This window comes from Scylla paramamosain, chromosome 30 (genome assembly GCF_035594125.1).
Source record: "Scylla paramamosain isolate STU-SP2022 chromosome 30, ASM3559412v1, whole genome shotgun sequence".
NCBI classification, from domain to species: Eukaryota; Metazoa; Arthropoda; class Malacostraca; order Decapoda; family Portunidae; genus Scylla; species Scylla paramamosain.
This window is the reverse complement of record NC_087180.1, coordinates 14,745,432-14,762,617: the sequence shown is the minus strand read 5'-3', so window position 1 is coordinate 14,762,617 and position 17,186 is coordinate 14,745,432. Positions and strand designations below refer to the sequence as shown.

At 38.6% G+C, this 17,186-nt stretch overlaps 2 protein-coding genes across 2 annotated transcripts in view; both read left to right on the top strand.

Annotated features, from left to right (window-relative positions):
- The window catches only part of LOC135115896 (ankyrin repeat and IBR domain-containing protein 1-like), a 41,890-nt gene extending 30,790 nt beyond the window's left edge, over positions 1-11,100 (top strand). The window contains exons 19-23 of the transcript XR_010276092.1: positions 1,004-1,144; positions 6,951-7,104; positions 7,382-7,558; positions 8,765-9,049; positions 9,202-11,100. The gene's annotated coding sequence lies outside the window, so the exon portion shown is untranslated. The remainder of the gene's footprint in view (positions 1-1,003; positions 1,145-6,950; positions 7,105-7,381; positions 7,559-8,764; positions 9,050-9,201) is intronic.
- Positions 2,440-8,643, top strand: LOC135116085 (acyl-coenzyme A thioesterase 2, mitochondrial-like). The gene is made up of 5 exons (XM_064033294.1): positions 2,440-2,468; positions 7,029-7,104; positions 7,382-7,558; positions 7,995-8,096; positions 8,383-8,643. Exons 1-5 carry the CDS (start codon positions 2,440-2,442, stop codon positions 8,641-8,643), a joined length of 645 nt encoding a protein of 214 aa, XP_063889364.1.
- Positions 11,101-17,186: the final 6,086 nt, after the last annotated feature.

The following is a 17,186-nucleotide window of genomic DNA, read 5'->3' as shown; positions in this document are numbered from 1 at the left end:
ATTATATTACTTATTTATTATTTTTGTTATTCTTAATGGAAGATAATGCTTCTCTGTTTAAGGTTTGAATTATGATAGCAGTGCTGATGTCTCATACTCCAGTCAGATTGTATGCAGTTTACCTGTTTATTAAGGAACCTACCTGTAAACTTATGAACTTTCTACATAATGAATACCTCTAATGCACACTTTCAACTTGCTCAGGTTTTTGTTCCTAACAAACATGTCTTTTTTTTTATCAAGTCTTTACTTTAACTAAATCTGCAATATGTTTTTTAAGTGCGGTACTTGTTGGTAAAGGTTGTGATTTATAGATTGTTGTCATTATCTGAGATGACACACAGAACAGGGTTAGAATTAGAAGGGATGTTTGAGTAGTGCATGGCTGAGGCCAGAGAGGAAATGTGGCTGGGTGGTTGCTGGCTGCTGCCTCTGCCTAGTCAGGCCACAATGGTCAGTACAGATGAACTGAATCAAACAGGGAAGGCACAGAATGGATGGAATTCTAGTGATCTTTTCCTTCATTGTTAATGAATGTACTGTTTCTTGTCTGATTAGCAAAGTTAAATAATGCTTGGTCAGGTTAGTACCTATATGGGTGACTGTGGGAATGCCCTCACAGTTATTCAACGACTTAATGAATGGGAGAGCTATAGATAATCTGAAACAGAAATTCATGGCAAAGCCTGAGTCGGACAGGGTAGAGACCGTGTGACCGTCCCAACCCGCATTCCACCAGGATGTCCAGACCCTCCGAAGTGCAAGGGTGTGGAAAGGTGGTTAGGAAGGAGAGAACTCTGGTTTTTATCCCCTAGGATGAAGGAGAAATAGTTGGTAGTAGAGAAAGGAAGAGGTCGATCTACCCTCCTCTGTGGCCAAACAGTCATAGTGTCTCCCAATCTGATATTCAGTGGGGGGGGAACACGTGTGAATCGCCTAAGAGGCGGAGTGGGACAAAGAAGGGAGGAGGATAAACGCTGAATAACGTCTAAATTCTCTTTAGTGGCTGCAAGGCTGCACCGTGGAACTCCGTCTGTGGAAGGTCAAGCTCCCTCTGAAGGTGCCGTCAGCGGGTGGTCCACAGTGTACGCAGCATGGCGGGGCAGGCATGGACAAAGACCGTAGCAGGAGACATTAAACTAAGGTGAAATATAACAATGACATTTTCCTATTATTTACATGGTAATTATTTACTTCGTATCAAAATATCTAATAATAACGCTCTTTTAATGCTAATTCTAATAAACGAACATTACAAATCCATTTGAAGCCGACGACCATGCCAGTGCTTATTTAGATCTTGGCTCCGCCCACCAGCCATCGTAGTTCTCCAGTGCTGTCAACCATGGGGAATTTTCCTCAGGGGCCCAAATGGGGAAATGAGAAAAATGTCTCTCCATTTAGGGAAGACGTTCTGAAAATTTGTGTAGTATTAGATGCATTTTGTCGATCAAGATTAACAAAGGTGAATATGCTAAGTGCTTATAAGAGCAGACTGACAATTAAGGTACTGAAACGGAAGATATTCAAAATGTGAATCTAACACGTTTAGTACAAATGGGGAGGGAGGACGCTGGTCGTCCTTCTCTGCCTCCACTATAAGTATTAATTATTCGTCAGACACAGGCAGTCTCCCCTCTCCACTTACCTGGTAAAGCCTCTCAGTCTGGACCTATCTTTTTCTCGTTCACCATGAGACAAGCTGAACCGAAGGGTATATTAGAAGTTGCAACTGTTTTGATGAAAGAAAATATCGGGAATCTTGCATTCATGTAGACTGCTAATTTAGTCACTAATAGCCAAGTCATTATTGACAAACTCGTTAACTTTGAACTTACAGTAGCTGCTTAGGGTCTGATTACATTCACATTACTGGCGAATTAGTAGATCAAACGATCAACATTTCAGTATTGTGCCAGTAAACTGTTGCAAACAACAAAGGTTGACTATAGTATTTGCTTAGGGCCTGATTACATATTTTCTTATTGCTGAAGAGTGAAACAAAAAATATGTTAATAATTTGAATGAACCTCTTGGATGTTCGGGAACGAATAAGCAATATATGGATTTAAATTGATTAAGGAGGCCCGCCATTGCTGGGTGGTAAGGTTTTATATTGTTACGACGCCCACCCCTTTCACCTTCAGGCATTCACCACAGCAGGGAATGGTCGACACAGGGATCCACCACCGGGTCCGTTGACTAGCGAAGAGCGAGGCGGACACACACACACACACACACACACACGGGCTAGACTTTACAGGCTACTGAGAGGGGTAGGGTAAAGAAGACACCGTTCATATGACACTTTTGTCTTTATTTACACCACGGAACTTCAGCACATAGCAGTACAGAGCAACACTCACCGCACCGTAGTGCACAGTACAACACACCGCACCGCAGAAGCCGGACAAGTTAGTCTTACGTTTATATTACACCATGGTCTTCTGCATCAAGACCATGGAGTCGTGAATCATACTGGGGCGTGTTGGGCACTACACAAAATCATCTGCATCTCGCGGCAGCCAGGACTGAGGCATACAACACTTCTCTCTCTCATCGCTGCTGGTAGCACAGCAGTGACATAAGCAGGAACAAGGCGCTCTCTCTCAGCGCCGCTGGTAGCATAGCAGTGACGTGGGCAGGAAAAAGGGCGCTTTCTCTCAGTGCCGCTGGTAGCACAGCAGTGACGTGGGTATGAACAAGGCGATCTCTCAGCGCCGCTGGTAGCACAACAGTGATGTGGACAGGAACAATGCGCTCTCACTCTGTGCCGCTGGTAGCACAGCAGTGACGTGAGCAGGAACAAGGCGCTCTCTCTCTCTCACTTCTGGCGATTGCAACATATTATAGGCTCGGCTCATCTCTGATTGGCTGGCGCCCCCAGCCATCTAGCGCCCTTACAGCCTCGTGGCTACAAGCCTTTTTCAAGGTCACCACATCATACAGTTTGCCCGCTTGTGTTGCAATCTTCTATCTTCAACTACTCCGTAGCGTCGTCAACGCAACCCCAGCTCCACAACAATATGATTATATAGTCTGTGGTGGAATGCTTATATATACCGTATAAGTAGGTTGTCAGGTTAGTGAAGTTCATGTATCATGATTTATATATTTAGAGATGGGAAATTCTGGGGAATGTTTGTTTGGGGATTCCTGGAGTTTTCTGGTTAGCAATACCACCGCGCAGTCTGCCGCAGCGCTCATCGACATATTAACAGTTTTATCAATTGTAACAATTATAGTATCGATTTGAAAATTGCTTGAGATCATTCCGCGTGACACATTTGGGCTGCAGGCCATGAATTTGACACTCCTGAATCAGACAATGAAACCTTAATAATTATTAATTTTTTACTATTATTTCCTGTTTATTTGAATCTGCTAACTCCATGTCTCCACCTTCCGCAGCCTAGCTGCACAAAACTTTCTAGATATATACTTATTTACACATATCTTTTACTTATGAAAAAGTTAATCGGTATCTTCACTCGTTCACCCATTTAATGGTAAACTCTGCAACTCTCTTCATGTTTCTGTATTTCCCCCTGTCTTCGACTTGAACTATTTCAAAATGTGTCGACACTATATTATAAACGAGCTTTATTTATTTATTTGTTTTGTTTAGTGTCTTCGGCGGGTCTTCCTGTGTAGAAAAAAAGAAAAAGAAAATAAATAAAAACCTCTGATCATGGGATTATGTCGTTGGCAGGAGAGGGCACAGCGAAGTTATGAAAATCCAAGTACTACAAGTACTATGCAACTGTTTATCAGTATTTTTTTTTTCTTTTTTATGTAGGAAGGACACTGGCCAAGGGCAACAAAAATCTAATAAAAAAAATGCCCACTGAAATGCCAGTCCCATAAAAGGGTCAAAGCAGTGGTAAAAAATTGATGGATAAGTGTCTTGAAACCTCCCTCTTGAAGGAATTCAAGTCATAGGAAGATGGAAATACAGAAGCAGGCAGGGAGTTCCAGAGTTTACCAGAGAAAGGGATGAATGATTGAGAATACTGGTTAACTCTTGCGTCAGAGAGGTGGACAGAATAGGGGTGAGAGAAAGAAGAAAGTCTTGTGCAGCGAGGCCGTAGAAGGAGGGGAGGCATGCAGTTAGCAAGATCAGAAGAGCAGTTAGCATGAAAATAACGGTAGAAGACAGCCAGATATGCAACAATGCGGCGGTCAGAGAGAGGCTGAAGACAGTCAGTTAGAGGAGAGGAGTTGATGAGACGAAAAGCTTTTGATTCCACCCTGTCTAGAAGAGCAGTATGAGTGGAACCCCCCCAGACATGTGAAGCATACTCCATACATGGACGGATAAGGCCCTTGTACAGAGTTAGCAGCTGGGGGGGTGAGAAAAACTGGTGGAGACGTCTCAGAACACCTAACTTCATAGAAGCTGTTTTAGCTAGAGATGAGATGTGAAGTTTCCAGTTCAGATTATAAGTAAAGGACAGACCGAGGATGTTCAGTGTAGAAGAGGGGGACAGTTGAGTGTCATTGAAGAAGAGGGGATAGTTGTCTGGAAGGTTGTGTCGAGTTGATAGATGGAGGAATTGAGTTTTTGAGGCAATGAACAATACCAAGTTTGCTCTGCCCCAATCAGAAATCTTAGAAAGATCAAAGTCAGGCGTTCTGTGGCTTCCCTGCGTGATATGTTTACCTCCTGAGGGGTTGGACGTCTATGAAAAGACGTAGAAAAGTGTAGGGTGGTATCATCAGCGTAGGAGTGGATAGGACAAGAAGTTTTGTTTAGAAGATCATTAATGAATAATAATAAGAGAGTGGGTAACAGAACAGAACCCTGAGGAACACCACTGTTAATAGATTTAGGAGAAGAACAGTGACCGTCTACCACAGCAGCAATAGAACGGTCAGAAAGGAAACTTGAGATGAAGTTACAGAGAGAAGGATAGAAACCGTAGGAGGGTAGTTTGGAAATCAAAGCTTTGTGCCAGACTCTATCAAAAGCTTTTGATATGTCCAAGGCAACAGCAAAAGTTTCACCAAAATCTCTAAAAGAGGATGACCAAAACTCAGTAAGGAAAGCCAGAAGATCACCAGTAGAGCGACCTTGACGGAACCCATACTGGCGATCAGATAGAAGGTTGTGAAGTGATAGATGTTTAAGAATCTTCCTGTTGAGGATAGATTCAAAAACTTTAGATAGGCAGGAAATTAAAGCAATAGGACGGTAGTTTGAGGGATTAGAACGGTCACCCTTTTTAGGAACAGGTTGAATGTAGGCAAACTTCCAGCAAGAAGGAAAGGTAGATGTTGACAGACAGAGCTGAAAGAGTTTGACTAGGCAAGGTGCAAGCACGGAGGCACAGTTTCGGAGAACAATAGGAGGGACCCCATCAGGTCCATAAGCCTTCCGAGGGTTTAGGCCAGCGAGGGCATGGAAAACATCATTGCGAAGAATTTTAATAGGTGGCATGAAGTAGTCAGAGGGTGGAGGAAAGGGAGGAACAAGCCCAGAATCGTCCAAGGTAGAGTTTTTAGCAAAGGTCTGAGCAAAGAGTTCAGCTTTAGAAATAGATGTGATAGCAGTGGTGCCATCTGGTTGAAATAGAGGAGGGAAAGAAGAAAAAGCAAAGTTATTGGAGATATTTTTGGCTAGATGCCAGAAATCACGAGGGGAGTTAGATCTTGAAAGGTTTTGACATTTTCTGTTAATGAAGGAGTTTAGTGGCGAAGGTGATACGAAGCAGTTCACACCACACGTCATCATTACTACAGAGCACAGACGGTATTTGTGAAAAGCACAGTGGAACTTCGGTTCTCGAGCTTAATTCGTTCGTGAATGCCGTTCGAAATCTGTAATTTTCGGAAATCGAAACTATTTTCCCCATGGGCATCAAAGTAAAACGGATCAATCCGATCCCGTCCACCCTTTCTTAGCGGGTTATGACAGACGCTCCCACTGCCAAGATGGCCGCTCAGAAATTATTTATCCAGATAAGACGTATTGAATTAACTTAGTGACACGGAACTCATCAGAAGATGCTGTATAGACCGTGCAGGTATTCTCTTTGCCATCGATCTAGTGAGGGAAGCCTTACAGAGTGACACAGAGAGGAGCAAAGCATTCACCGCCAAAATGAAGGTGATCATAACACTTAGACATCTTGCTGCTGGGAAAAGCTATTGGTAAAATGCAGTTGTACAATAGTGATGGTGTTGTGGGTCATCGACAGAGTCACAGGTGGCTCAGGATTACTCCCGAGTCACGAAAACTGTTTACATTGAGGCTCTTCAACGGATCACATTTACTTTATTTCAAAGATTGAATTATTGTCTCACCCACTGTGTCTCTTCTCCACATTAAAAGATAGAGATACTTATAGAAACTATAAATTAGTAATAAACGGCAGTTTTTGCTTTGTGTTTTAGTAGTTGAAATCAAGTAACTTTGTTCGAGAATCGAATTACGATACGTTAACCGAAGCAACGACAAGTTCAAAAATTATTCGAAACCAATTTGTTCGAAAAGGGAGGCGTTCGGTAGCCGAGGTTCCACTGTGTGAGGTCTGTGTGCTTTGCATATTGACTCAGTGATTCAGAGTTAAATGAATGATATGTAATTTCAATTGGAACAGCTGTGAAATCAAACCAACTTCAGAACACTCAGATACGTGTTAGGATTTTCCAGGATGTTCCTGCCTTTTCATGAAAAGCAATGTTTACTATGGCCACAGGTTGGCTGCTCCGTTGCTCTGTTGCACGATATTTTTGTGTCTTTATCTAAGAGGCCCTTGTGGATTCAGGGAAAAGCGATGAGTTTTACAAACTTTACTTGATAAATACCATTTACACAATGAGACCTAATAAATGCTATTTACACAATGATAGAGAGAGAGAGAGAGAGAGAGAGAGAGAGAGAGAGAGAGAGAGAGAGAGAGAGAGAGAGAGAGAGAGAGAGAGAGAGACTTTCCGCTTCTTTCCAGGAGCGATGGTGGAAGGAAAAAGCAAGGGATAAAATTAGTTGTGGAGCCGTGCGTGTGCCTTCACGACGCACCCACCAGCATCACGGTGAAAGGACTGCAGCCCCAAGCTCCCATCATCCTCACACTCACCACTCGCAACGACGCCTCCCAAAGGGTGAGTCTTATTTTAATACCTACATCCTTTTCCTGTTTTCCCAAAGAGCAGCGTTGAAAAAAAAAAAAAACTTGGGAAGCGTTTTAAACTAACAGCTGTACCTTACGTACGATGGTCAATAGTGAATACATAATCAATCTATTTTGTGAAGGCAAGTTATGAAGTATGAGTATCTCAAGCATATGTGGCTTCCACACACCACTACTGTCATAGTCAGCTTATCAGTGATGGCTGGAAATGAAAAGTATTAATAAAATTGTTACCTTTTGTTCAACAGTTCCTCTCTTACTCCCACTATGTGAGTGACAACAGTGGAACAGTGGACGTGGAGCGAAGCGAGACTGTGGGCGGCGCCTACACCGGCGTATTCCCTGCAGGACTGCTCTCATCCCTGAAGGAGTTCCCTTATAATTACACACGTCTCCAGAAGGAAGATCCCACGACTCTATGGCTGGTGAGTTGCATGCGTTCCCTGTCCGAAAAGTATTGTACTATTATATTCTACTGAGTATATGCAAGCAACAAATCAACTGTTGTCTTTTGCACATAATGACCATCTTGCAACATGGGTGTACGAGCCAGTGGGACAGGAGGGGCAGGGTTCTGCAGGCTCTCCATATTAGAGGAGTCATTTTTAATGCTATTCAAGTAGTACGTAAACCAAATCCGAGCCTTGAGTGTTTTTTTTTATATATATAATTTCATTTTTTAATATTCCTCAAAAGGACAAACCAAAATTATTCCTCTCCTAAATATTTCTTACTTATAATTGTTTATTAATTATCAGCCAGTGTTGACAGACTGAGTTGGATGTTCCTGTCCCATGCGTAATACTGGACAGTTTCATGAACCGTAGGTGTCTAAAGTAACTACACTCTGTGCGTCAGCAGTGTAGCCAGCAGCTACACAGTCCGATTTCCCGCGGCCAGTCCACTACAGTGCTCCAGGCCTGGAAGCTGCAGGGTGAATCAGTGACATACGAGTACATCCGGGCTAGCTGCTCTCTCTCTCTCTCTCTCTCTCTCTCTCTCTCTCTCTCTCTCTCTCTCTCTCTCTCTCTCTCTCTCTCTCTCTCTCTCTCTCTCTCTCTCCGCCAAACAGTATTTATTAAGTACTGGGAGGACAGGAATCGATGATTCTCTCAAATTTCATTTTATTGACGCTGAGAGAGATACATCAGCCATATTACTATTATTCCTCTTTTTAGTGATGACTCATGATACAAGGATTTAGGGATTCCAAACATGTGTGCCATGAAGAGTTATTTCAAACGTTCAGGACCCACCTGTCTCTGCCCAGATGACACTAGCGGTGCACGAAGGCCACCTCACTGTGGAGCAGAGTGCCGTCAGCGAGGGCTTGACTAACGTCCTGCTTGAACGCCATATCATGGCTCCTGGCGTGCGGCGTGAACCAATTGTCCACGAAAGAGTCCAAGGGAGCCTATTTTTCCCGTCGGGTCCCGGCCTATATCCTGCTGTCATTGACATCTTTGGGGCAGCAGGCGGACTTAAGGAGTACAGAGCATGTGTGATATAATATTACGTTAAATCTATACATCTGCATATATTCTGTTCAATGTGTTATTTTTTAAAATGGATATGTGATGATTCCTCTTAAAACCTAACAGTGTTGCGCATCTTTTTTTTTTTTTTTTCAGCTATGCTGGCTTCTAAGGGTTTTGCGTGCCTCGCTATCGCTTATTTCCAATATGACGATCTTAGAGACCTTCCACCTGGAACACTTTGAGGAAGCAGTGGAGTACATATTACAACAACCTGGTGTCATCCCTGACCGGTGCGGTATCATCGGATCAAGCAAGGGAGCCAATCCAAGTCTAGGTATGGGCATGTACCTGCCCAAGGTGACAGCAATTGTAACCATCGGAGGGAGGCTAATTGGCGATATGCCTCTTACATTCCGCGGACAGAATCTATGGAAGACGGTAAGACTTGACGAAAGCTACTTTCATAAAGATGATCACTCACAATATATTCACTGTGAAGGAGAGTGCTTTAAAAAAATTATTTACTCACGATCATTCAGGTATGCCACCTTGTGAGAATGCTTCTGATGACACACACTTTCTGCTTATAGCCGGTGACGAGGATCAGTTTCATACCAAGGTGGAAGCTGAGGCCATGTCTCATCGCATGAAGCTACATGGACGAGAGGATCAACTCCACGCTGTGATTTATGATGGGACAGGACATATAATTGATCCACCTTATAACACATACGCATCACACAGCACACACTTGGGACTTACGAAGATAATAACAAGGTGGGGTGGGAATCCCTGGGGTACATGCAAAGCCCAAGAGGATAACTGGCACAATATGAGAAAGTTCCTGGAAATGCACGTGCGAGATCGAAGTGCCTGGTACCAGCAATACATGGGGCTCACCCGCACGGAGAAGAAACTGTGAACCATGTCATGAGTACGTATTTTCAGTAATCTTTGAGGTATACCATGTTATTCAGTTTCCCAATTCACCAAGTGACAAACTGCGTTAGAGTATTCACAGAAGTATTTATTGAAGGGACCGAGCTTCCAAAAACACAATTGTCTACCAGTACTTAAAAAAAAAAAAAAAAAAAAAGCAGTCCGTAGCCTTTACAGTAATTATTTAACTGTTTATATTAGCAGCTTAATGTGCCATTTTAACTTTCAAATTACCACAAGCCAAGGTGGCGCCTCCTATTAAATGGAAGATATTTAGCTTCTTGTTCGTAATGGGAAATTGTAAACAAAATCCAGAACGATTATTTTACAGCAAAACAGCAATCGAATATCAATGTGGTATCAACAGTGCATTTCAAAGCTGTAAACATAATTGTCATTATGAGTTTATCTAAGTATGTTTTTGGCTGTCTGAGAAATCCAATATTATGAATTGAACATCTGTATTTAAGTAGTAAGATTTAAGGTATATGAGGGTATATGTTACTGTAGTCTATGAAAGTTGTTAGACTCACTCCTATAGTGTAAACCATTTTGGTAATAAACTTTTTTTTTTTTTTTTTCCAGGTATTTTAAGATTTACGCAATAGTAGATGTTACATTGTATGAAGGTTTTATGTGGATGTTTTGCATTACTACAAAATTTCAAGTAACTTCAAGTAACTTTTAAGAGAGAGAGAGAGAGAGAGAGAGAGAGAGAGAGAGAGAGAGAGAGAGAGAGAGAGAGAGAGAGAGTCTTCTCGTCGTGATCTCTCAGAAGGATATAGGTCTATTAGAATCAGTACAAAGGAGAATTACTAAAAGGATGCAGGGAACGAGGAGTATTCCTTACGAGGCGAGACTGAAGCTGTTAAATTTACATTCTTTAGAGAGACAAAGGTTAAGAGGGGATCTGATAGAAGTTTTTAAGTGGTATAAGGGTTATAACAAGGGGGACGAAAGCAAAATTCTTAGCATCAGCAACCAAGACAGAACAAGAAATAACGGTTTCAAGCTTGAAAAATTTAGGTTTAAGAAAGAGATAGGAAGAAATTGGTTCTCAAATAGAGTGATAGATGAATGGAATGGACTCAGTAATCATATTGTTAGTGGTAAGACATTAGGGAGCTTTAAAAGAAGATTAGACGGGTTTATGGATGGGGATGATAGGTAGAAATAGGTAGGTATATTTCATACAGGGACTGCCACGTGTAAGCCTAGTGGCTTCTTGCGGCTTCCCTTATTTCTTATGTTCTTATGTTTTCCATGTTCTTGCTGGCCTAAACCCCTCGGAAGGCTTATGGACCTGATTGGGGCCCTCCTATTTTTCTCCGAAATTGTGCCTCCGTGTTTGCACAATGCCTAATCAAACTCTTCCAACTCTGTCTATCAACATCCGCCTTTCCTTCTTGCTGGAAGTTTGCCTACGTTCAGCCTGTTCCTAAAAAGAGTGACCGCTCTAATCTCTCAAACTACCGTCCTATTGCTTTAATTTCTTGCTTCTCTAAAGTTTTGAATTTATCCTTAACAGGAAGATTCTTAAACATCTATCACTTCACAACCTTATAATATATATATATATATATATATATATATATATATATATATATATATATATATATATATATATATATATATATATATATATATTCTCTCTCTCGTCTGTATCTCTCTTTGTGTGTGTGTGTGTGTGTGTGTGTGTGTGTGTGTGTGTGTGTGTGTGTGTGTGTGTGTGTGTGTGTGTGTGTGTGTGTGTGTGTGTGTGTGCGCGCGCATTTAAATATCTATACCTATTTCTTTTTGTCTGTCAGCTTATCTGTATATTTATTTTTGTACATCTACATTTATATCTACCGATTTTTGTATGCATGTATGTATGTATGTATGTACGTATGTATGTATGTATGTATGTATGTATGTATATATGTATGTATGTACGTATGTAATGTATGTATGTATGTATGTACGTATGTATGTATGTATGTATGTATGTTTTCATGAAGTGGAGGTCTCCAACATCTGTGAGTGACACCTGAGTGAAAACTATTATGATTCGCTTCCAGCAGGAAAAGATCATGCCAATCTCACGTCATGTACTTCAGGATTTGTGTGATGGGCGTATGAATAATACTTCTCTTGGAAATGTTTTATCGTCTCTCTCTCTCTCTCTCTCTCTCTCTCTCTCTCTCTCTCTCTCTCTCTCTCTCTCTCTCTCCATGCTGATGAATTTTACTAATGAGCAGCCACTGCATTTCTGGGAATGTAACTGAAAGAATTGTATATTGTATTTTTGTATTTGGTATTTTTCAGTATAATAGTTTTCATAAAATGAATGTCACTTATAGGAGACACTGGACGTTTGTCTTACATGATCAATAGTGCAGGATTATTATCTTTTTCCATAAGGAAATATTCATATATATATATATATATATATATATATATATATATATATATATATATATATATATATATATATATATATATATATATATATATATATATATATATATATAAAGAGAATTTAGCGAATAGTGGTCTCGAAATTTAATATTAATACCAAAAATAAACCAAATGACCAGAATACACACCTATTATTGTTTTCACATCGATAATATCCTTGAAATACGATAATAATTTTCTTAAATTAGTACAGTGATGTAAAAGAATGGCTCACAAATTTATCTTGTGAGCCATTTGCGCATCTGTTACATGTGTAGAAGTTCGGCCAAAGAAAAATACCGTATTTTCCGCCATATAAGATCACTCTGCTTCTTATACCCGATGGTTAGGTTTTGAAAGGCTTAGGGGTTATTGTTACTGATATGAATAATACACAAACATCTCTATTTGATAGTAAGTTCTCGTAATGAATTGTTTGTTAATAAATTATTAATAATGATAACGTATCAGAATAACGCTAAAACATAAAATTAACATAAATTCTGTTAGATTATTGTCGATGTAGATACGAGACGGCTTTATCCAGTTACACACAACCAGAATGATGGATGAAGGTGATTCGCCCTTGTTTTGATGCGTGATTAAGCGTAAACATAAGCCCTTTTTGTCTAATCTCAAGACATAGAGTCATATTTATGTAACTTTTAGGGCACGATGGAATAATATTGCTTTTGAGATTTGGGGAGAGTAGTGAGGGGCAGATAGGCAAAATAGGATGGAGCTACGGGTGCGTGAGCTTTAGCCAGCGAAGCGAACACAACACCATGACGGAGCAGTAGTTAATATATTGTTGTTCTATCTCTACTCCTTGCTGACCTAAAGCACCAATGCCTTGAACAATAGCATAATTGCAAAGGAGGATAAAGGCTTCTTATGGTATTTCTTTCATGATTTTAGGTCAAATATTAAAAGGAAATATGACTAAGAATAAATTTTTCTTTAAAAAAAATGTAGTTTTTAATCTTTTCTTAAATATATCTAGCCAAATTATAAATGCGTCTTATATGGCAAGAAAGACGGTAATTCATGTTAATGGACTCCGGAATAATTCTTCTTGAGAAAAAAATATCTTCTATTACCATATTGCTCTCATCAGTTTAGAACATAATGAATAAAAAGTTAATGTATATTACATTATATTGGAGAGTGGCTGAAAGGGAAGGAGAATGTGAGTACTAATGGAAATGTGTGTGTGTGTGTGTGTGTGTGTGTGTGTGTGAGAGAGAGAGAGAGAGAGAGAGAGAGAGAGAGAGAGAGAGAGAGAGAGAGAGAGAGAGAGAGAGAGAGAGAGAGAAAAGGGAGCGTGGTAGTAGGTTTCTGTGTTTTTCTTGTCATTTTTACTAAGCATGTTTTGTTTATTTACTGTATGTGATAATTATCATGTGTTAAATGATAAGACCTTAATAACTTGTGTAGGTTACTATGTTACTATAAAAACTACTGAAAATGTGTGTGTGTGTGTGTGTGTGTGTGTGTGTGTGTGTGTGTGTGTGTGTGTGTGAGCGTAAAGAAAACGGGAGCGTGATCCTTAGTTACTAAAATTTTTCTTCTTTTTGTCTTTATTACTAAGTAAATTTTTGTTTGTTCACTTTGAGTTAATATTATGTGCTAAATGATACGACATTAATAACTTATGTCTGTTCCTGTGTTAATATGAACACTGGTTAAGATCTGTGAGAGTGTGTGTATGTGTGTATGTGTGTACGAGTATATGCGTGTGTCTGTGTGTGTGTGTGTGTGTGAGAGAGAGAGAGAGAGAGAGAGAGAGAGAGAGAGAGAGAGAGAGAGAGAGAGAGAGAGAGAGAGAGAGAGAGAGAGAGATTAGGAGTTATTTGTTGTGGACACTCCGTCTCTGTGATCATAGCAAGATTAATGTCTCCACATGGACACTAATGGGCTACATCGATACTAATACTTTAGTATAAATATAATCTTTTCTTTTTCTAGTTTAATGTTAGTCATAAATATGATTTGTTTTCTGTGGATTTTATATAGTATTTCATACATTAATAGAGCTATTACATTGCTATGCACTCTATATGTAGAGGTAATAATCAACTCTAAGTATGTGGTAATATCTAAGATAATGATGCAGTATTCTTTACAGCACTATGTTCATGCCGTGTGGAGTATGTAGAGAAGCATTAGAGGGTGAGGGTGTCTTGTGTGAGCTGTGTGAAGACCCTTTTTCATAGCAGATGTTGTCATGGAATGTGTCTGAGGTTTAATTCAAGTATTTTCCCTTTTAATGCTACTGTGAGTGATGAGGAATTCGTGACATATCTTCGAGAATATTCCCAACCAGCACTAACCCCAATTCCATTAGATTGTCTTGTTTCCAACCCATTAGAATTAAATAATATAGAAACAGAAACATTTCTTGACGATGTTAACCCAAATATATATATAATTTTAGTCAAGTACAGTTATGTAATATATCAAATAAATATTTTGATGAAAATAATTTTAATACAGAATTTGAAGAAATAAGTGAACGTCATAACTTCTCCCTATTACACTTAAATATTCGCAGTACACAGACACACACACACACAAAAACAAAATATAATAAAAAAAATAAATAGATAAATAAAAAAAAATCAATCAATAAAAAATAAATAAATAAAAAATAAATAAATAAAAATAAATAAATAATAATAAAAATGAATAGATAGATAAATAAATTTATAACATGTACAAAAATTTATCAAATAACTTTGATGTTATTGGCCTCACTGAAACGTGGATTATTGAAACAAATACCAATCTGTATAACATGGAAGGCTATGTACAGAGGGATCTATACAGAAAAGAGAAGAGAGGTGGAGGCGTTTCGATATATGTTAAAGAAGATATAGTATTTAATGATAGAGATGACTTAACAATCAATAATAATAACGTTGAATCATTATTTATAGAACTAAGCAGTTCAGAACTACAAGGTAAAAAAAACAATAATTGGAGTTGTCTATAAACCTCCTGATGCACCAATTGATCCCCTTCTTGAGTCCATGAATGAAATTTTAAATGTTGTGAATAAGGAACAAAAGGAGACATATTATGGGAGACTTTAACTTAGATTTACTTTTAGATAAAAGACATCTACCAACGTCAAACTTCATAAATACTTTGGTAAGCTCCTCCTTTTTACCATTAATTAATAAACCGACAAGAATTACTAGTACTTCAGCCACGCTTATTGACAATATATTTTGTAATAATGCTCACAGTAATAGTTTTGTTAATGGTGTGTTGTACACAGATATCTCAGATTACCTTTCTATATTTAGTATTAAGGAAAGCTATAGTGAAAAAATAAATGACAGGAATACAACAAAGAGAATTTTCAATGAGTCTAGGATAAAAAAAAAATCTTGAAATTTGTAATACTGTAAATTTGAATAATACTGTCCATACTATTGACTGCTGAGAAGCATTCACTAAATTCCATAATGAGTTTTCCAAATGTTATGAGGAGGCATTCCCAATAGTTACAATGAAAATAGGTTACAAACATAGGAGACCATGGTTAACGCCGGCCAAGAAAGAGTCAATAAAAACTAAAAATAAACTATACAGGCTGCAATTAAAAAGATCATCTAAAGAAAATATAAATGATTACAAACCATAGAAAAGAAACCTTCAAAAGTTAATTCGTCAAGCTGAACGTAGCTATTACGAGGAACTGTTAAAAGACAGTATAGGAAACATAAAAAAATCTTGGAAAGTAATTACTGAAATTATCAATAAAAAAGAAGAAATCAACTCTGGAATCAAATAAAATTATAGTGAATGATAAAACAGGAGAGAATCCTGAAATTATTGCTAATGCTTGTAACGATTACTTTGTAAATATTGGAAAGAATATCAATGATTCTGTACCTGTTTGTAATCGACATTACTCCTCATATTTGCCAGCACCAAACCGCAACTCAATATTTTTGCAGCCTATGGATAACTATGAGGTCACTAACGTAATAAAAATGCTAAAGAGAAAGAGCCGCCGTGGTACAGTGATACCGCGCGCGCTTTGGGGGCCAAGTGGTCATGAGGCGCACTGGTTCGAATCCTGGCTACGGTCCGAGGGTAGGAAGGGCATCCACTCGGGGTAACGGTTCCCAAATGCCAAATCCAAAAAGTCCTTCATCAGGAGGCACTGTCTCAGCCCTGACAGACTAGGGAAAACTAGATGAAAAACAAAAACAAGGTTATTCCCGTATATAAAGGAGGTGACTATACACTAATGAATAATTATCGACCAGTTTCCGTATTATTAAAATATTTGAACAAATTATGAACAAAAGGCTACAAGAATTTATAAAGTTACATTATAATTTATGTAAATATCAATTTGGTTTTAGAGAAGGACATGGAACGAACCTAGCTTTGATCACTTTAGTTGACAAAATATCAGAAGCATTGGATGCAGGAGATTATGTTTTAGGGGTATTTCTTGACTTACGCAAAGCATTTGATACTGTTAACCATAACATTTTACTAGATAAATTGGAAAGGTATGGAATAAGAGGTACAGCTTAAAAAAAATGGATAAAAGTTACTTAACAAACACATATCAATATGTATTCTTTAATGAAGTGAAATCAAACTCCTTACAAATTATGTCTGGTGTTCCACAAGGGTCGATTTTGGGACCGTTATTGTTCTTGATATATATTGACGACATTGCTAACATTTCAGCGTTCTTGTTACCAATACTTTTTGCAGATAACACACATTTATTTCTTAAAGGTTTTAATATTGATCAAATGGTTACATTAATAAATTCAGAGCTGATAAAGTTGATGGATTGGATTCATGCAAATAAACTCATTGAATATCTCAAAAACTCATTACATGATTTTCAAGAATAAAGTTGATAAAACTAATTCAATAAATGTTTATATAGACCAGGTCAAGTTAAAGAATGTTGATTCAACAAAACTTTTAGGAGTAATTATTGACAATAGACTGTCTTGCTCACACCACATTAATTACATAAAAAAAAAAAAATGCAAAAAGTATTGGGATCTTGTGTAAAGCCAGTAAATTTTTATACACCACAACTTTAGTAACACTATACAATACTTTTATATGTCCATATATTACCTATGGAGTGGAAGTTTGGGGAACAGCTAATGATTGTTATATTCAGCAGGTTTTAAAAATTACAAAAGAG